This window comes from Chiloscyllium plagiosum, unplaced genomic scaffold (assembly GCF_037043375.1).
Source record: "Chiloscyllium plagiosum isolate Xiang-an unplaced genomic scaffold, Cpla_swu_hap1 HiC_scaffold_39, whole genome shotgun sequence".
NCBI classification, from domain to species: Eukaryota; Metazoa; Chordata; class Chondrichthyes; order Orectolobiformes; family Hemiscylliidae; genus Chiloscyllium; species Chiloscyllium plagiosum.
This window is the reverse complement of record NW_028270177.1, coordinates 2,349,656-2,371,847: the sequence shown is the minus strand read 5'-3', so window position 1 is coordinate 2,371,847 and position 22,192 is coordinate 2,349,656. Positions and strand designations below refer to the sequence as shown.

Sequence of the window (22,192 nt, the reverse complement as noted above, 5' to 3'; positions counted from 1 at the left end):
ACCCAAAGCGTAATGAGTTCTCCATATGTGATTCTTACTGGGTAATTTTTTAAAGCATTAAGAGGCAACGTTTTCATGCAGAGGGTGGTACGTGTGTGGAATGGGCTGCCAGAGGATGTGGTGGAGGCTGGTACATGTGCCTCAAGCATTATTTTTGCAAATTCAACAACATAATTTACTGCATATAATATGTAATTTTGAATATATTTTTACGCTATTCTGTATAGGATAGAGTGAATGTTGTAATATATTCAGGATGTTGTATTACTTATTAATCATTCTATACTAATCTGTCAAAGCAACAGGAGAATCCATCATCATCCATGCTAATAAACAGGCAAATTCTGGTATGTTACCATAACACCAGTCCTGTGATACCATAAACCTTGAGCTCCTACATCATTGTCTTGACTAATGTCTTTTCCCCAATATCTTGGATTGTACCATACTCAGAATATTGGCTTGGTGAAATCAGAATCAATCTCCTACACATCAGATTATGCCATCACTACCCTGTGACAAAATATTGTGCAATAGTGGTCTGATTATGAACCACCCACAGAATGCTGCTCTAGAACCTTTCTCTGCATTTCTATTCAAATCAAGGTTGAGATTGAGAACTTTTTTAATGCAAAGTCAAGGTTTACAGATTCACACCTTTTCATTTTGGAGCACTTTTTAATGTATCATTTGTTTGTGCCACTGCATTCTACAGCATATTCTGTAGAGCGATATTTAACCAAACTATATCATTCTAATCTTGAGATTTTGACATTTTCATTCAAAGTTAACAGCTAGTTCCTCTAATTATTTTATTTGCCATCGTGGTTTAAAACAAAATATTCAACATATCAATGTAATAGGTTAGAAAATAGATTATACTTCCTTGTGAGTAATCAGCTCTTTTAAAAAAAAATACTTTCTTCAAATATTGAATTTCATTCAGAGGTAGTAGGACATTTTAGAAATGTGACTACAACTGAGTAAATTTATTTTGGTTCAATGTTAAATTGAAATGCTGTATGAGCAATTAATGGTCTCAACAGAAAGATCTAAATTAATTTTATTCCTGTTCCATAGAAGTCCTTGCCAAACATTTACATTAACTATGCAATAGTCAGGATTTCATTTGGGAGTTGTTCACTTTGATTTTTTTTTAATTTTTGTGTATTGAAAGAAATAAGTTCACTGTTATGTAATAAATTCATAAAACATTGTTGACTCTTTGATGCTCTTTTCAGCTGCCACCCTTTATCTGGTGAATGTTCTTGTAAAGCAGGCTGGACTGGGCTATACTGCAATGAGACTTGTTCCTCTGGGTTTCATGGAGAGAACTGTCAGCAAATCTGTAACTGTCAGAATGGGGCTGATTGTGACAGTATCACTGGTAAATGTGTTTGTGCTCCGGGATTTGAGGTGAGTGGTTTTATTTAGGTAACATATGTGGAAATAGAGAGATCATAGACGAGAATTATAGAATGATTGCTTCGCAGAAGGAGGCTGTTTAGTTAGTCAAACCTGTGCCAGCTCTCTGCAAGAGCAATATAATTAGTCCCAATGCCAGTTCTTTCATAACTCTGCACAATTTGTTTCTTTGGGTAATTTTCAAATTCCCTTTTGAGAACTTTGCTCAAAACTGCCTGTGTCATTCTTTTCAGCAGTACATGCCAGACTGTAATCACTATGTTTATAAAAATTGTTTCTTTGTTGCCTTTTCATTGCAACCATGACCTCTTTCTCAATCCTTCCAACAGTGGAAGCATTATATCTACCCACTCAGTCTCAACCTCTCACTGTTGTAAATGCCTCTTTTAAATCTCCTCTAAACTTTCTCAAAGGAGAACAACCCTGATTTCTTCAATCTCTCCATGTAACTGAATCAAAATTGCACAGAATTGTTACAGTGAACTTTATCAATCTTTTCTGCACCCTGTACAAAGCTGTCACATCCTTTATAAACTGTGGTGCCGAGAATTAGACACAGTACTCTAAATGAAACTATTATTTTATGAAGGTTCATCCTTTATAACTAATAATTATCAGTTTTGTTTAAGTTATGTGGAGATACTTTGCCACAGCTTCATCAAAAAATACCACAGGCTGTGAGATAAAAGTTTAGTGCCCTTGATCCCTCATTTCTGATCTGCCAGCCTCAGTCATGACACCGTGAAGAGGCAATTTCCAAAGTCTTCATGCTTTGCTGAGAATAGCAAGAGAAAAACAACTTGTGTTTGTATAGTGATTTTAAACAATAACATATCCGAAGAACTATGTAAGAGCATTACCAAGCTAAATTGGGCATCATACTACTTAAGAAAATATTAGAACAGATGATCAAAAACATGGCCAAAATGTTAGGTCTTAAGGAGGCTCTTGAATAATGATAGATACAGAGTTGGAGAGGTTTAGAGTGGGAATGCCCAAGCTTAGGGTATTGGCAACTAAAGGCAGAACCAGTAATGATGGAGCAACTAAAATTGAAGGTTTCTCAAGAAGCCAGAAGCAAAGGTTTCTCAGAAGTTGTGGGACTGTAGGAGATCAGAGAGATGTGGAGGAACAAATCCATGGAAGAAGTGGAAAACAAGACTGAGAATTTTAAAATTCAAGAAGTTGCTTGACCAGGAGCCAATGTGGGTCAGTGAGCACAGAGATGTAGAAGGAACAAACTTACAGCAAGTAAGGACATGGGCAGCTAGGATTTGGGTGACCCAAAAGAGTGAAAAACATGCTCACTACTTCCTTGGCTCCATTTGGCACATGCTTGTGAAAATAAACCAGCAGATTTCCTGAAGAAGGGCTTATGCCCGAAACGTCGATTCTCCTGTTCCTTTGATGCTGCCTGACCTGCTGCGCTTTTCCAGCAACACATTTTTAAGCAGGATATATTGTGTAGAACAACAGAAATCATATACAATCTATAAATACAGTGTAATTTTTTTATGACAATGGGTGTGACATTTATATACACATACGTATTAAGAGGAATTACTTTGCTCATAGGATGATTAATCTTTGGGATAATTTTGCGAGACAAAATAGTTGAAACAAAAACATGGGACTATTCAGAATGTAGCTGGGTGCAATCACAGGAGAACTAAAATGAGTCTCAATTACTTTTCCTTGTCCTTCACTTTTCTTATGACTGATTACCTCTAAATCTAATTCTTTCTCTGCAAAACCCAACTGTGAAAACTGTCTCCTACTCATTCATAGCACTCAAGATCTCTTTGACTTTCATAAAAACTCAGTAAAGCTGCTTTTATGGGAATAGACTATTTTTATCACATTATACTCAGAAACCGCAAATACAACAAAATGAAGAATGTCAGAGGGACCCTCATGGAACTCCCTTGATTGTTGAAAGCGAGACCACCTGTGAAACGTATACCCTGTCAGATTTTTGATTTTATTGTCTGGATGTTATCATTACAATGTGACAAGGAGCTCTGTGTTCTCAAAATAGAAATTGCTATTGTGACAGCAGGTGAATCCAGTGGTTTTTGAGCTTCCTTTCATTGTATTCCTAGGCACATCCAGACAGTAAAGACTGTATTTAAGGAAGGCAGAAAGGATATGAGAGAGTAGCATAGAAAACCTGCCAGTTCCAGAGATTATTTAATAGATAGGTAAGCTTTTTCCCAGGATGAAGGATTCAATAACAAGAGGTCACGCTCTCAAGGTGAGAGGTGAAAAGTTTAAGGGGGGTACAGGCAGAAAGTACTTTACACAGAGGATAGTAGGTGCCTGGAACGCTTTGCCAGCAGAAGTAGTGGAGGCAGGCATGGTAGATTTATTTAAGATGTGTCTGGATAGATGCATGAATAGGTGGGGAGCAGAGGGATACAGATGCTTAGGAATTGGGCGACAGGTTTAGACAGTAGATTTGGATCGGCTCAGGCTAGGAGGGCTGAAGGGCCTGTTCCTGGGCTGTAAATTTTCTTTGTTCTTTAGGAATTAGTAGAATGACAGGCTGGCTGGCCCCCAACCAGCAAGACTAATAATAGGAGTCTGCAACTGATCGGGATGATACTTGGGCAATCTGGCAAGATTGCTTTTGCGATCAAGTGTTGTTGGGGGGTCTGGCCCATCCCTGCAGCAAAGAAAGATTGCAATTATCAGAAAGGAAGCCATTCTCTTCTTTAATGGACTGTTGAGAACAATGCTATTCCCGTTGGTCTGCAAGTACCATTAATGCTGTGAAATAAGATGCTTACTTCACCTTCCTGTCTCAATCTGCTCATTACCTCAGTTCTATCTGTTTATATTCTTTTAAGTCTTGCAGTCTTTCAACCATAGTACAACTCAGTGGTAGCCTTGGCTCAATGTGGCACTGAGTCAAAAGTTGTGTGTTCAAGTCCCATTCCAGCAAATTATGTGACTGTCAATTAAAAACTACAATCACAGTCCCAGTGACAAATGGAATATATGAGAGTTAGTCTTGGTGGCCAAACATTTGTTGCAATCTTACATTAAAATGGAAATTGCCAATTATTGTGTTCTTTAGTGGCTGAAACATTCCTTCATTTGCAGTTCTGACTTGTCATATATATGTACATAGACAGTGATAACAGTTCAGATCACTGGGGAAGAATAACATATACAATCACAGTTTTAATATTTGCATGTTTATTTAATTAATTTAAAACTTTATGTATATTGTAGATGTCCTGTTGCTGAAAATGGACATTTACAGTCTGTTTAGCTGGCTTCTCTATAAGAACTAACTGCTGGCCATAGTGTTAAGATCTCTCATTGATACACCAGAGATTACCCCTTCTCATATTGATCAGTAATTAGACTTTAATTTATTTGTATTTTTATACAAATTATTTTTTTCTGCCTCTTTAATCCAATTCAAATTTACTTTGAAAGAATTGTGGAAGTCACATAATGAACAGAATTCACATGATTTCACCATCAGATTGAAATTATGACCTAAGTGAGATAAGTATCATTTAATTATGCTGTTGAATACATTGCTTAGGCATATGCTTCTAGTTTCTCCAGTGGCACTTAGTTATTTGTGCAGGAGAAGTTAATTGGAGTCCATGTGTTTCTGCAGTGTGGGGAAAAGAGAAAACCCGATTAGGAAAATCTGACAGCCTCACAGCAGTCAGTTAAAAGGGAAGAACTACATGCTTTCTCAAGCCAAAAATCACACAATGCCAAGTCATAGTCCAAAAGGTTTATTTGGAAGCACTAGCTGCACCTTCATCAGGTAGCTGTTTCCCAAGCCAGTTGGTATTATGTGATTTAGCTAAGGAACTCCTCTTGTGAATGTTTCTTCTTTGTAGAAAGTGATCAAGCTTTTCCTATAATGGCAAAAAGTTTGTTCATGTGGAGTTTATGCATTAGAAAAGACATTCATTAAGATGTTAATTAACATAATCAGCTTTCAGTCTTACACAGAAAATTTGCAGTTGAATAAAAACTTCACAACACATCATGTAATGAAATCAGAGCAGCAGAACATATTCTGCCATGCATCCTTGCTTGCATCCATTTTTGTGCCAGATTTCCTTTCTTTTGATGAAGATATGCACACCTGGTATTTAATGATTACAAGTATTAAGACTGGGCTTCAACTGTCAAGGACTGTGTCAGCCAAAGCAATGCATAGAATACTTGCTGCAGTAAGTATAATATCTTGCACTCAGCACTCACTTAATTGACAAGGCTTTTTTTCCATAAATTTCCAGGATTATGTTAGTTGACCTCAAAATGTGTTATCCTGTAAAACGACAGATGAATAAAAAGCCATTAATTTTATTTTGGAAATAACAAAGATCAAACCGGGGTGAATTTCAGAATTCTCCTGTTTGTGCATGTTAACATCTTGAAAACAGCCACAGATTACTGTGAAAAGGTAGCACCATTCACCAGGGCTCCCGCAGCATTTTCATTGCGGTTATAGCAGACAACCAGGAGAATGCTGAGAAGCTCAGCCTATTATTTGTGAAAGGTCTCTGCAAATATCAGATTACACATGGGTGAAATAAATGATAGTATGACAGTAAAAGCACCATATATCCCAGTCTCCATTTCACACATGTTTCAACAGTTTGGGATCCATTAAACTGTTGGAGAATGGTTTGATACCAATGGATATTGAGTACTAGGAATAGCATGAGAATTTGCTCAAATTACAAGCATGCCGTCATAATGTAAATTATTTTAAGAGGAAACGATAGCCTTGTGGTATTATCTCTCGACTATTAATCTAGAATCTCAGCCAGTTTGAAAACCTGCCATGACAGATGGTGGAATCTGAATTCAATAAAAGATATCTGGAATTAATAATCTACTGATGACCATGAAACCATTGTGGATTGTTGGAAAACCCATATGACTCACTAATGTCCTTCAGAGAAGGACTCCAAATCCACAGCAATGTGGTTGACTCTCAGCTGCCCTCTGGAAATGGCCTAGCAAGCTACTCAGTTGTAATAATCGCTACAAAAACTCAAGAAAGAAATGGTATGGGATGGACCATCTGGCATTGACGAGGTACTGGAAAAGGCAACCGCAGGAACAGCCTTGTCGACCTTGCAAAGTTCTCCTTATTGGGGGCTAGTGCCAAAATTGGGAGACTTGTTGCACAGACTTGTCAAGCACTAACCTGACACAGTTGTAATTACAGCATCATACCTTGCAGACAACGGTCCACAAGCAACCATCACCATCCCTAGGTATGCCCTGTAACACCAGCAGGACAGACCCAGCAGAGATGGTGGCAGAGTGGTATACAGTCTGGAGGGTGTTGTCCTGGGAGTATTTAACTTTGACTCTGGACTCCATGAAGTCTCATGTCTTCAGGTTAAACATGGGCAGGAAGACCTGATTACCACATACTATTCTCCCTTGGTTGATGAATCAGTACTCCTCCATGTTGAACAACATTTGGAGGAAGCATTGTGAGTGGCAAGGGCACAAAATGTACTCTAACTGGAAGATTCAATGTCCACCACCATGAGTGGTTTGGCAGCAGTACTACTGATCGAGCTGGTCAGGTCCTAAAGGACATAGCTGCTAGACTGAGTCTGTTGTAGATAATGAGAGAACCAAGAAGTCCCTGTGGAGACAAAGTCCCACCTTCACATTGAGAATATCCTGCATTGTGTAGAACTATCACTGTGCACACTCGAACAGATCTAGCAACTCAAAACTCCATGAGGTGCAGTAGGCCATCAACAACAATAAAATTGTACTCCAGCACAAAATGCAATCTCATGGCCCGGCATAATTCCCAATTTAACCATTGTAACAAGCCAAGGGATTCACCTCGGTTCAATGGAGAGCGCAGGAAAGCAAATGAGGAGAGCACCAGGCATACTGGAAAATGAAGTATCAACCTTATGGAGCTATCAAACGAGATTACTTATAAGCCAAACAGCACAAGCAGCGAGTCACAGAGAAGTACAGCATGGAAACAGACCCTTTGGTCCAACTTGTCCATGCTGACCAGGTATCCTAAGTTAATCTAGTTCCATTTGCCAGCATTTTGCCCATATCCTTCTAAATCCTATGTCCTTTAGGGCCTGATGAGCTCAACCAGTGGTGTTGCTCCCAAGTCAGTCTAGATGGTGGACATTGAAATCCTCCACCCAAAGTACATTTTACACCCTTGTTCAATGCTTCCTCCATGTGTAATTCAACATGGAGAAGTACTGATTCACCAATCAAGGAAGGACAGCACGTGGTAATCAGCAGGAGGTTGCCCTGCCTATCCAGATGCCTTCAAAACATTATAATTGTACCAGCCTCCACCACCTCCACCGGCAGGTCATTTCATACACTCATTACCCCCTGCGTGAAAAATTTCACTCTGTGTTAGACAGAACTAAGGAATTCCACAATCAAGCAGTCCTGCCACATCTAATGGTGGTGGGCAATTAAACAACTCACTGGAGGAAGGGGTTCCACAAATATCCCATCCTCAATAATGAATGGGCACAATAAATAAGTACATAAACTAAGGCCGAAGCCTTCACAACAGTCTTCAGCCAGAAGTGCCAAGTGGATGATCCATTTCGGCCTCCTCCAGTAGTTCCTAGTATTAGAGAAACCAGTCTTAATCAATTTGATCCACTCTATGTGATATCAAGAAATGATTGGAGACACTGGATACTACTATGGCTCTGACATCATTCTAACAATAGTACTGAAGACATGTGCTCCAGAACTTGCCACTCCCTAGCCAAGTTATTTAAGAACAGTTACAACACTGGCATCTACCAAACAATGCAGAAATTGGCCGAAGTATGTCCTGTACTTAAAAAGCAGGACAAATCCAATCCAGCCAATTACTGTCCTATCAGTCTGCTCTCGTTCATCAGTAAATTGATGAAAGGTGTTATCAACTGTGCAATCAAGCAGTACCTGCTCAGCAATCCCTAGTTTGAGCTCCACCAGGGCCACTCAGTTCCTGACCTCATCACAGCCTTGGTTCTACTTTCTATTTGCAGAATGTTGCTGTTCAAGTTACCACCAGGATGCCTGTTAAACTGGAACGCTGCCTACAAATATAAATACATTTGAGGAATGCTGGAAGGCTCCAAAAGCCTTCTGCTCTCCATCTGTACATCCCTCTTCTAAAGAAAGTGTGCAATATAGCTCTTTTCTATGTTACTTCCTTCTTTTCAAGCACTGCATTACAGTTTCTTCTTAGCATTAAATATTATTAATTACAAGCTATACCCTAATATAATCCTCAGCTGGGAGACTGTAAAAGCTATAAGGGCTAATGTTGCAATTGCAGCTGCCCTGCCAAATACATTCCCTTAATCATGCAAGCCTGTGACTAGGTAAGCTTTGAGTAGATGTATAAGCTGCAGTTCAGGTACATTTCCGTAATCTTTGTGAAATCTCATTCCACTTATTATAGTTTTTAAAACTGGCTGTCAGAATCACATGTTGAAGAAGGTTTTATTTTTAAAAAATCTATTATTCTAATGAATATAACATAGGATTTGCAACAAAGAAGAGGAAGCAGGCTATTTTGCTTGTCCATTATTCAATATGATGAAGGCTGATTATTCACTTCAATGTCTTTATCTCACACTATCCCCATATTTCTTTATGTCACCAGTATTTAGAAATTGTTAATGTTTAGTTTAAACATGTTCACTGACTGAGCTTCCACTGTCAGCACAGAGTTCCCTCTGGTGCACAGAATTCCAAAGATTAACAACCTCTGAGTTAAAAACAAATTCTTCTCAACATGGCTTCTTCCGTTTTTTGAAAATACATCCCCTGGTTCCAGACTCCTGACAGAAGAGGGTGCAGCTTGTCCATTACCATTACTTGACAAATATAGCATAAAAAATATTTGAATAAACTGATATTTAGATTTGCAGTTCAGCAAAGAAAATAAACAAAGTCATTGGATAAATGCAAGGTATTACATTTTGATAAAATGAATAAGGGCAGAAATTGGATGTAGGTTTGCTTGCTGAGCTGGAAGGTTCATTTCCAGACATTTTTTCACCCTACTAGATTACATCGTCAGTGGGCCTCTGGACAAAGCACTGCTGATGATTCCTGCTTTCTATTTATATGTTTGGGTTTCATTGGATTGGTGATATCATTTCCTGTGGTGATGTCAGTTCCTGTTCTTTTTCTCAGGCGGTGGAGATGGGATCTAACTCGATGCGTTTATTGATAGAGTTCCGGGTGGAATGCCATGCTTCTAGGAATTCTTGTGCGTGCCTCTGTTTGGCTTGTCCCAGGATGGATGTGTTGTCCCAGTCAAAGCGGTGTCCTTCCTTATCTGAATGTAAGGATACTAGTGAGAGAGGGTCATGTCATTTTGTGGCTGGTTGATATTCATGTTAGACAGTGACAAAAACAGGAAATGAAAAAACTAGACCTGCAGAAAAAACTAGACAAACTTACACAAAGTAACAACACTGACAACACAGAAGCATGGATAAAAAAAACTTATCTGACCGACCCTTAACAAACTGAAAAAGCTGTCTTAGTAAGAGGATTAAATTACAATTGCCAGGATGCAGTCAAGAAAGATTTCTTAGCAGCATTAGAAACAACACTAAAAGAGGACCAACTCACAGAAGAAACCCAGCAAACTATCAGACAGATAGTCGCACCAACATTAAGCAGAAAAAAGGAAGGAAACACACTCAGTACACAAGAAAAGAAAGATAAAACATTGTTATCCTACCTGCAGACAAAGGACACTTGATAGCCATTCTAAATCGAAGAGACTATATTGAAAAAGCGAACACACTACTTACAGATGCTAACACTTACCAACAAACTTCAGAAATCTGGAGAAATAAATAAGACCGACTTCCAAAAAATGAAACCAAATGGATCCAACACACCACGCTTCTACGGATAACTCAAAATTCACAAACCAAGGAGCCCCCCTCAGACTCATTATCTTGCTACCTGGAACAGCAACTTATAGATTGGCCAAGGAGCTACACCAAAGACTAAAACACTTCAGTAGAAGACTCAATCCACTCCACCCAAGAATTCTTGAAGACCATCAAAGACACTAAATAGAAGAGGATGAAATAATGGTCTCCTTTGAAGTAACAGCCCTGTTTACATCAATCAACATTAACCTGGCCAAGGAAACACTGACTGCATGTTGGAAGACCCAAAGACACATACACCAAACACAGCCAACTTCATCAACAAGGACAGTATCATCAAGCCAGTGAACCTATGCCTTACCACCCACTTCACTTTCAACAACAAAACCTATAGACAAACCAACAGAATACCCACGGGATCTCCGATATCAGGGTTCTTAGCAGAGACAGTAATGCAGAGACTGGAACAAACAGCTCTGTCAACCATCCAACCCAAACTTTGGGTCCACTACGTGGATGGCACTTTTGTCATCACTAAACGAAACAAATTAAAGGAAACCTTCAAGACCATCAATAATACACTTACTGGCATAACATTCACCAAAAAGGGGGAAAACAACAAACTGCCATTCCTAGATGTCACAGTAGAGCGAACAGCCAATGGGGAGCTTCAAACCAGCGTTTACAGGAAAACAACACACACGAACCAAATACTGAACTACAGAAACAATCATCCCAACACCCACAAACGAAGCTGCATCAGAACATTATTTCAACAAGCCGACACACACTGCAGCACGGAGGAACTACGCAGAGCAGAGGAAAATCACCTGTACCAAGTATTAAAAAGAATGGGTACCCAATGAACACAGTCTGCCGATTTCTCAGCAACAAACCCAAACAAGCAGACAAAACACATTCAGAAACCCTAGCCACTCAGCCCTACATCAAAGACATCTTGGAAATGACTGCCAGACTACTCAGACCCCTTGGCATCATGGTAGCCCACAAACCCACCAACACACTAAAACAGCAGCGAATGAAAGTTCCTATACAAACAACAAGCAAAATTAATGTCATTTACAAATTCCTGTGCAAGAACTGCAACAAACACTACCATTGGACAAACAGGCAGAAAGGTAGCCACCGGGATACATGAACATCAACAAGCCACAAAGCGACATAACCCTCTCTCTGTAGTATCCTTACATACAGATAAGGAAGGACACCGCTTCGACTGGGACAACACATCCATCCTAGGACAAGCCAAACAGAGACATGCACGAGAATTCCTAGAAGCACGACATTCCACCCGGAACTCTATCTACAAACACATGGAGTTAGATCCCATCTACCAACCCCTGAGAAAAAGAACAGGAACTGACATCACCACAGGAAATGATATCACCAACCCAAAGAAACCCAAACCTATAAAAGAAAGCAGGAATCATCAGCAGTGCTTCGCCCGGAGGTCCACTGAAGATGTTACCTAGTAGGGTGACGAAACATCTGAAAATGAACCTTGCAGCTCAGCGAGCAAACCTACATCCAGAACCTCAACCTAAGCTACAAATCTTCTCAAAACTCGCTAAGAGCAAAAATTATACAGTTAATGGTAGGGCCCTAGGCAGTGTTGTCAAAGAGTTGAGAGTGGGGTGCTGGAAAGGCACAGCAGGTCAGGCAACATCCGAGGAGCAGGAGAATCAACCTTTCGGGCAAGAGCCTTTCATCATGAATAAGTGTTGTTGAACAGAAAGACTTAGCGGTTCAAGTATATGGTTCCTTGAATGTTACATCACAGGTAAATAGACCAGTTAAGGCGTTTAGCACGCTTGCCTTCTTTGCTCAGACCATTGGGTATAGGATTTGGGACATAAAATGTTGAAGTTGTACAGGTTGTTGGTGAGACTACTTTTGGAGTACTGAGTACAGTTCTGGTTACCCCACTCTTGCAAGGATATTATTAAATTGGGGAGGGTTTAGAAAAGATTTACTAGGCTGTTGCTGAGACTAGAGGGTTTCACGGGTAGACTGGATAGTTCACACGCTTCCTTTATAGTGATTGTAATGAGATCAGCCAGTTGGGGGTCCAATCAGGGAACCCTGGCTGACAGATATAAGCAAGAGTTTCGGAAGTCTGTCCTCTCTAAGAGCTGGCTTACAGGAGGCAGGTCCAGTGTCCAGTACTGTGCACGTTGGAGGGTGACTTGGTGACAAGATAGTGGCCTTCTTGGAATTATTTCAGCCTCCATTGCTCAGAACATTGACTGTAGGAGTTGGAATATCATGTTTAGATTGCACAGGATGTTAGTGAGTCCACTTTAATTGTACACAGTACAATTCTAGTAACCCTGCTATAGGAAGGAAGTTATGAAATTGGAGACAATTCAGAAAAGATCGACTAGGATGTTGCCAGGACCAGAAGGTTTCTGTAGCCGCTCCAATAGTCTGAATTAAATTGAATTTATTGTCACATGTACTCAAATGAGTACAAGGAAGTTAAAAATCACACAACATCAGGTTATAGTCCAACAGGTTTATTTGGAAGCACTAGCTTTCGCATTGCTGCTCCTTCATCAGGTGGTTGTGAAGGAACAGCGCTCCAAAAGCTAGTGCTTCCAAATAAACCTGTTGGACTATAACCTGGTGTTGTGTGATTTTTAACTTTGTCCACCACAGTCCAACACCAGCACCTCCACATCATGAGTACAAGGAAAACTGTGTATGTCGCCACTTACAGCGATATCTCAGGCACAGAAGTACCTAGGTACAGCTTCTTCAGTTACAAGGTTAGTTACAGTGTAACAATGTCACCAATACATGGCGCCACCTTAGGTATCTATGTATAATCCTTAGTTACAGAATAGAGAAATAAAGAAAACAAAAGTTACATCACAGCTATACACAGTATAACCATAGGTCAGAAAAAAAAGAAGCAAAGTTAAAAAGACAAACATCACAGTCTCTCTACAAAGGCTCTCTGCAGCAGACCAGCGCAAGAGGCGTCCATGTCGTCTGACTACTGGCTGCTGTCACACCAGGTTGCTGCCCCATTCAAACACTGGGCTACTGCCCCCACTCCTGCACTGGGCTACTGCCCCCACTCCCGCACTGGGCTACTGCCCCCACTCCTGCACTGGGCCACTGCTCCCACTCCCACACTGGGCCACTGCTCCCACTCCCACACTGGGCCACTGCTCCCACTCCCACACTGGGCCACTCCCGCACAGGACCACTAGGTCACTCCCACACTGGGCCACTGCCCCCACTCCCGCACTGGGCCACTGCTCCCGCTCCCGCACTGGACCACTGCTCCCGCTCCAGCACTGGGCCACTACCCCCACTCCCCCACTAGGCGACTGCCCCCACTCCCGCACTGGGCCACTGCTCCCGCTCCACACTGGGCCCCTGCCTGGTTCCTGCCCCGCTTCCAGTCTGCTGCCCTGCCCCCACTTCCAGGCATCTGCCCTCGCCTCTGCACCAGGCCGCTGGGCCTGCCCCTGCCACCGCACTCGGCAGCTGTTCCCATTCCCACTGTAGGCCGCCGACCCCACTTCGGAGGCCAAGAGTTGGACACCAGGTGTCCAAGACCAGCAGTCCAAAAAGACAGAAAAGGAAGAGAAAATCACAGCGAGGAGAAAAATTTGGAGAAACAAAATGGGCGGAGAGGATGAGCTCCAGCTGGAGTGTCCTACTGTGCCACCATCTTGGACCATTTGCTGTGGGAGGCACAAATCCCAGTAGTCAGAGAGAAATTGAGGACCAAATATATAGAGAGATTTCAAATATATGTAAGAATAATAGGGTTGTAATAGAGGAGATTTTAATTTTCCAAACATTGACAGGCACTGTCATAGTGTTAAGGGTTTGAATGGTGAGGAAGTTGTAAAATGTGTTCAAGACAATTTTCTTTATCAATATGTTAATGTACCCACTAGAGAAGGAGCCAAACTTGACGTTCTCTTGTGAAATAAGGCAGACAAGTGACTGGGACTAGAGATTATAATTCTATTTGTTTTAAAATAGTTATGGAAAAGAATAGACCTTTCATAAAAGTTAAAGTTCTTAATTGGAGTAAGGCAAATTTTAATGGTATGAGGCATGAGCTATCAAAGGTGTGATAACGAGAGATCTGAGGCATTATGTTTCTGTTAAAGTGATGAGTAAGAGTAGGGAACAGTGAATGAATAAAGGTATTGAGGTTCTGGTCAAGAATAAGAAAGAATTATATATTACGTCCGCAAGTGGCCTATTCATGGCTTTGTAATGACCTTAACATGTTACTTCCCAATCACCTTCTTCCTGGAAAACGAGATAGGTGGCTAGCTTCCTGAGTGACAAACAATGGTGACCTGTCTGTCAGATCACAGGGGATCTCCAAATACCCCAATTTGGGGGTAGTCGATGAGGCATAGACAGCAGGCAAGAGAGTAGCCTCTGAAAGTCAACGCTTCTGCTTTTGCCTCTCATCCATTTTCTCATAATCTCCATCACATGAGAAGACGTTAAATGACTTACATTTTCTCTGCTTCATTCCTTGAGTAGGATGTCTAAACCATGTACTTTAGGTTCCAGAAGCTGCAACCTTCTGGCTAGCCATTTCTGGCAATCTAGGTACCAGTTTGAAAGCCAATGATGGGGCAAAGTACCTGTCCTCACTGGTCTACCAGTACTTGATGAGCTGGTTGGCAGGTGGTGCAATGAATTAACTCGTCAGTTGGAGTCTCCTAGTCGCCACTTAACATACTCACTCCACACTCATCGGAAAAATATTGGAAGAACATGCCATCTGTTTCTCTCTCCATAATTGTTGCCAGACATACTGAGTTTTCCATCAGTTTTTGGTTGACTTTCAAATCTCTGCAGTTTGTTGCTTTTATGAGAAAACAGGGTGCAGGTTTATTTGCACATACAGTTTACATATTTGACATAGCATTATCATTGCTGCAACTTAAGGTAGTTGTGCACCACATATGTGTCTAGTGCTCTTGTTGTTCCCTGTGCATGTAGCTGAAATCCATGACTGCTGACACAGCAGGATTCACGTCTTCTTGTGGCTGAACAGGTAACTGGTCTCTGGAAGTCCTCTGAGTGCCATTGGCCAGAGGTATTTCTTCCTCAACCAACTATCACAATGGGGTGCTCATCAGATTGTGGTCCCACACCTTCTCAGTCTGATATTCACACCTGATCATATGCTGTTCATGTGATAGCAAGCCAATCAGAATGTGAGGATACCACTGTGCGCAGAAGTCATGACTAGCAAGGATTTAATGGCAGTAAAGTTTAGTAGCCAGGCAGCAGATAGGAGAGAAGCGACAGGAAAGATATCAATCCACAGAATAGAACAAGACCAAGCATCCAGTTAGCTAGAATTCCCATGCGGGTGTTTCATTATAAACTAACTGAAGATACTACCTTATTAAATTTAATTCATTTGAATTTATTGTGATGAATTTAATAAATTCTGTGAAACTTCCCCCCTCTCACCTTAAACCTATGCCCTCTAATTTTGAAAAAAACTTGTCTAGTTTTTTGTTAACTAGTTGGAACTGAAAGACCATTTAGATTGTGTTTCTCTCAAAGCCCAGTCTGTAATTATAATTGACTTATGTTTTACAGTGAAGTTAAATTGAATCCCTCCAGGATTTATTTTTGCCTTAAAATAAATATTTAGACAATCTACCCTAATCCAAGAGCAAAATTTTAGACTATCTGTATATTGGCCCCTCATTATTTAAGAATACATGTGGACCAACATGTGCACAAAATTTGAGACCTGAGCATGCTGGGGTGGAATGCCAAAGCCCACCAATCCTAGGGTTTTCATTTCGTCATATCTCAGTCTGGTGTAAGCTAATTGAAAGAGTTTCATTGCTACAATTAGTTAACAATTCTATTATCATTGTAACATGATCACCTTTGGCCTTTTGTCATCTCACAATTCCACTTTTTAAGCATATACAGTAATCTGCAAGCCATGATCTAGTGATGTGCACTTTCTTTCTTTTCTAGGGAGAAGATTGCTCCTTATCATGCCTTCCTGGTAAATACGGAGCTAACTGCTCATATACTTGTCGATGCAAACATGGTGGTACATGTTCTCCCATTGATGGTTCCTGTATTTGTAAAGCAGGTAGAGACATCTAGTCTATTGTGACCTGTAATTTGTTTTTTGATACGTTAGCCACAATTTGGTATAGATTCTGTACTTAACAAGGTGATGAATGTTCGAGGATGAAACTAGCTTCCTTGTGCTTATAATAAAAGGAAGATTGAATAAATAGCTATGACTGTTCTTTAATATACAGTCATTTCTTCTGTAATGCAATGGTTATGACCCTTCACTATATAAAAATCACACAATAAAAATAGCACTTGAAAGTGTTGGTGATATAATCGCATAATAAGCAACACATTTCAGAATTTTGTGCTTTAGGAACAGCATCCTCTATTTGTCAATCACGTTACAGCCAATTTGCATTGATGAAGCACATGTTATAGCAGAATGACCTATACTAACTGCAATCTGAGGTTATTGTTGATGTTGCAAGACTCCTTATGTAAGGTGAAATGACTACCAGCCATCAGAAAAAGAATTATTTAGTCATTTCAACTATATCAAGAGCTTATATCTATATAGTGCTGTTAATGTAGAAAATGCCTCGGAGACATTTGACGGAATAGGAAAGGAAGGACAAGCTTTGGAGTAACTGAATGGAGTCATTAAGATGTACAGTACAGAAACTGGCCCTTTGGTCCATCTTGTCCATGATATCCTAAATGAATCTAGTCCCATTTGCCAACATTGGCCCATATCCCTCTCAACCCTTCCTATTCATATACTTATCCAGATGCCTTTTACATTTTGCAGTTGTACTAGCTTCCATCACTTCCTCTGGCAGTTCATTCTATACATTCATCACTCTCTGCCTGAAAATGTTGCCCCTTAGGTGCCTTTTAAATCTTCCCCCCCCCCCCCCCCCTCACCTTAAACCTATGCCCTCTAATTTTGGACTCCCCCAACCCAGGGAAAAGACTTTGATTATTCATCCTATTGATGCGCTTCATAATTTTATAAATTTCTGGATGATCATTCTCAAAAGAAAAAGAATAGTTGAGTTGGAACCACGAAGAAATATGTCAAGATGGTTAATTACTTTGCTACCAATGGTGGGATGAAGGGCCAATCAAATGGGAGGAGCAAAAAAATTTAATCTTTAATTTGTTGGGGATCCTGGAACCAATTTTGTATGGCTGCTTTTATTGAGGAGAAAGTGAGGTCTGCAGATGCTGGAGATCAGAGCTGAAAATGTGTTGCTGGAAAAGTGCAGCAGGTCAGGCAGCATCCAGGGAACAGGAGAATCGACGTTTCGGGCATAAGCCCTTATGCTTTTATTGCTAGTGCAACTGCAATAGCCCACTCACTGCCAAGCAATTAGAGTGTCAGTGACATCACTGCCTGTGATGCTGCAGTGAGATGTCTGCATCAAAGAGTAGGAGTTAAAAATTAGGTTTTGCTTTTCAAATGTTTTACATGAGTTCAAATCCTGCAGTCATGCTTTACTCATTGCGCCACTCCTGAACCCTCACTGGCTCCCCCTTACTGACTGTTGTGCAGCCTCACTATTCACCATCCCTGGGAGGGAAGGAACAAGATGACGAGTGGGAGAGAGACATGAGAGGATGGGAGCAGAGCAACCAGGGACACAACAAGTAGTGTGGTGAGAGGGGCAGCAATTTAGTTTAGCAAAGATACAAATGTTCATGATTGGCAGGTAACTCAGGACAAGATACAGCTGACTACACTTTGAACTAGTTGGAAGTTACTTGGGAAGGCAGTGAGCAGCAAATTACAGAACAGAATGTATTTTTATCATTGCATCCTGGCTGACCATCAGGTGTGGAACACGTGCACACTTTTCTACTAAGCTCAATATTCTGCAGTCCTTCTGGGCTAATGGTCCTGATGTAGACTCTTTCAATAAGGCTTCTTTAGACACCCCACCTGTGAAGTATGTAAACAGCCATAAACAACTGAAGACGAGGCTGGTAACACCTCATTAAAATGGGAAAACTGAGATATGCACAATTCAGGCATTGATTTAATGAGACTACCTGAGAAACCCTTTGGAAATTGTGGGCAGTGTATGGACCTTACATAATATATAAACAGTGGGTATTTCTTATTACAGTTTCTGAATTTATTTTCAGTTAGATTAAAGGAAGAAATCTGTCCTGTTGATTCTTAATGTGGCAAAACCATGGTAATGGTTTCAGTGACAAAATAATTGAGTTGGAAGCAATGTGTTGAAAGGAGAAAAATGGGAGACAAATCTCTAAATTTTAATATTTTTCTCCATCTTTGAAAGTCTATAATGATAATTCCTGAATTCTATTAATTGGTCTTGTATCCAGAACTTCTATGTTCCCCCGATTGAAGTTGAAATTGTATTCTTCATGAGTAAAGACAAAGTTTATGGTTGTTTTACAAGAAGCTCAATGCAAAACATTTCATGGATACTAAAAATGCATGGACTGAGCTTTTTGATAAAGCATTAACAAGAAATCAATAGCTTTGGAAGTACCTTCCTTTTGCTGGTTATCAACTTAAAATGTCACTTCATAGGATTTAGTGTTTCAAGCTGGCTGAAAGAATCTTGAAATATATGGTTTATATTTTAGGTTGGCAGGGAGTGGACTGCTCAATCCCTTGTTCCAGTGCTACATGGGGAATTTACTGCAACAATAGCTGTACCTGTGTCAATGGAGCATCTTGTAATCCAGAGGATGGCTCATGCACATGTTCCCCAGGCTGGCATGGAGAAAAGTGTGATGAGCCATGTCCGGTAAATGCTGTTTTTGTATTCTGTTTTCTTATCTTCTTTTATCTTATTTTATTTTCACCACTTTTCCTTGAGCTGTAAACCACTTCCCAGATAACCTCCCTCTACCTATAACAATGGAACTTGTTGGTAGCCTGTACACAAGACAGCATCTCAAGTATGATTTACAATATGACTTAACTTTATTCCTAAGTATTTCCACTTGATCCCTTCCCAACTGTGCAGCTAAAACCCCAAGTCCATATACAGAGGGATCTTGGGGTGCAACTCCATAGCTCCCTGAAAGTGGCAACACAGGTGAATAAGGTGGCAAAGAAGGTATACAGCATGCTTACCTTCATCATTCGGGGCATTGAGTACAAAAGTTGGCAAGTCATGTTGCAACTATTTAAGATTTTGGTTAGGCCACATTTGGAATATTGTATGAATTCTGATCCCCCCATTTTAAGAAGGATGTGGCAGCTTTGGAGAGGTTGAACAAGAGATTTACCAGGATGTTGCCAGCATTGGAGTATATTAGCCATAAGGAGAGGTTGGACAAACTTGGATTGTTTTCTCTAGAGTGTTAGAGGCTAAGGGGCAGCTCAATAGAAGAATATTGTGGGCGGCACGGTGACACAGTGGTTAGCACTGCTGCCTCACAGCGCCAGAGACCCGGGTTCAATTCCCGCCTCAGGCGACTAACTGTGTGGAGTTTGCACGTTCTCCCCGTGTCTGCGTGGGTTTCCTCCGGGTGCTCCGGTTTCCTCCCACAGTCCAAAGATGTGCAGGGCCAGGTGAATTGGCCATACTAAATTGCCTGTAGTGTTAGGTAAGGGGCAAAATGTAGGGGTAGGGGTGGGTTTCGCTTCGGCGGGTCGGTGTGACTTGTTGGGCCGAAGGGCCTGTTTCCACACTGTAATCTAATCTAATCTAAAAAAAAATATATAAATTTATGCGAGGCCTTAATAGGGTGTATATAGTCTGAATCTTTTTCCGAGGGTGGAAATGTCAAATAGTAGTGGGCATAGATTTAAGCTGTAAGGAGGAAAGTTTAAAGGAGATGTAAAGGCAAGGTTTTTACACAGAGGTTGGTAGGTGCCTAGAACAAACTGCCGAGGAGGTGGTAGAAGCAGATACAATAGTAACATTTAAGAGGCTTCTAGACAAACACATGAACAGGTAGGGAATAGAGGGGCATTTTATGTGCAGGCAGATGGGATTAGTTTAGAACTTTATCATGGTCGATACAGACATACTGGGCCAAAGGGCCTGTTCCTGTGCTGGGCCATGTCGTATGTTCTCTACCCAGTCACCACCTCTTCTCCACAGCCAGCGGGGCAGTGAGTGTTTTCCAGACGATGCCTGAAAAAAAAACAATGTTCAAAGTTAATTTACTTTTTCAAAAATAATATACTTCTGTTTACGGTTTAATTTAATACTGTAGAAAATGATTATTTTATTGCTGAGAATATGATCAAATTGGGAATAAGCAATCTGTCCCAGGGTATAAATAATCTAACAATCTGTAAAATGTATCAACAGATATTGAACTGCAGGAATTGTGTATTTAGAAACATTCTTTTCTTTTGCATTTTAGGATGGAACATATGGTCTAAGCTGTAGTAAACATTGTGACTGCTGTCATGCAAGCAGTTGTGATCCAGTCACTGGATTCTGTCACTGTGTAACTGGTTGGACTGGTAAATATGAGAAGCATGAAATTTATCAAATATTATTTTGGTTTCTGCTCATCTCCTCCCCATATCCTGTACTTATCCCATTAGGAATCTGAGTTGCATTGATCCATTGTGCAGAATGCGGAATGACATCCTGTTGCGGTATGTTGCTTTCTGTCTAAGTCATTTGCATAAAGTTTATTTGCTTGTGGTTGATGTCATATACCTATGAAAGGAATACAGGTAACCCTGCTTTTCGAACGTTTGCTTTATGCAATTTTGCTTTTACGAAAGAACTACATTAGTACCTGTTTTTGCAAATCCGAAGAGGATTTTTGCTTTATGGTAAACGGCGATACTTTTTCCCATATAAATCATGCACCTTTGCTTTACGCCATTTTTGGCTTGCGAAAGGTTTCCTGGGAACACTGTACTTCCAAATAGTGGGGGCTACCTATATCCTCCTTTTGACTTCTTTTCTGTTCGATAAGTATGGGTGGCACGGTGGCACAGTGGTTAGCACTGCTGCCTCACAGTGCCAGAGACCCGGATTCAATTCCCGCCTCAGGCGACTGACTGTGTGGAGTTTGCACATTCTCCCTGTGTCTGCGTGGGTTTCCTCCAGGTGCACCGGTTTCCTCCCACAGTCCAAAAATGTGCAGGTTAGGTGAATTGGCCAAGTTAAATTGACCGTAGTGTTAGGTGAAGGGGTAAATGTAGGGGAATGGGTCTGGGTGGGTTGCGCTTCGGCGGGTCAGTGTGTACTTGTTGGGCTGATGGGCCTGTTTCCACACTGTAAGTAATCTAATCTGTAAGTAATCTAATCTATAAAGTAAACTCTCCCTGTGCATATGTGGTGCATATGGTATTTATAGAAGTAACAATTTTAGTTGTCACATTTTGAAGAAAGCTTACTGTAAAGAGTTACAGAATTGAACATTTTAATGGAAAGTTTTAATATGTACTGAAATGTTGGGCAAAATCTTCTGTTCTAGAGTGCAACTTGACTGGTCAATGTGAAAGTGTGTTTCTCTTCCTGTTGCGAAGGGTCAATTTTTCTTGCACAATTACACAGTTGTTACCTCATTATATATGCACACACGAGGAGGAGGATGTATCTTATCGCTGGGTAGGCAGGAGTCAGTGCCACCAGTGTTATTTTGATGGAATTGAACAACATCCTGACCCTATCCAGTCTTAAGGTGAACACTACAAGAAGAGGACAAAGCAGTGGCTATTCACTCCAAAATTCCAGGCAGATGATCACCTCAAGCAAAAACAGAAAATGCTGGAGAAACTCAGCAGGTCTAGCAGCCACTATGGAAAGAAAGCAAAATTAGCATTTTGA

At 40.7% G+C, this 22,192-nt stretch overlaps 1 protein-coding gene across 3 annotated transcripts in view; it reads left to right on the top strand.

Moving 5' to 3' along the window:
• Positions 1 to 22,192, top strand: part of megf11 (multiple EGF-like-domains 11) — a 485,761-nt gene that overhangs the window by 387,639 nt on the left and 75,930 nt on the right. For all 3 annotated transcript variants that reach the window (XM_087981455.1, XM_087981454.1, XM_087981453.1), the window contains exons 11-14: positions 1,242 to 1,416; positions 16,356 to 16,476; positions 19,026 to 19,189; positions 20,766 to 20,868. In XM_087981455.1, the coding sequence (XP_087837581.1) occupies positions 1,242 to 1,416; positions 16,356 to 16,476; positions 19,026 to 19,189; positions 20,766 to 20,868 (563 nt within the window). The remainder of the gene's footprint in view (positions 1 to 1,241; positions 1,417 to 16,355; positions 16,477 to 19,025; positions 19,190 to 20,765; positions 20,869 to 22,192) is intronic.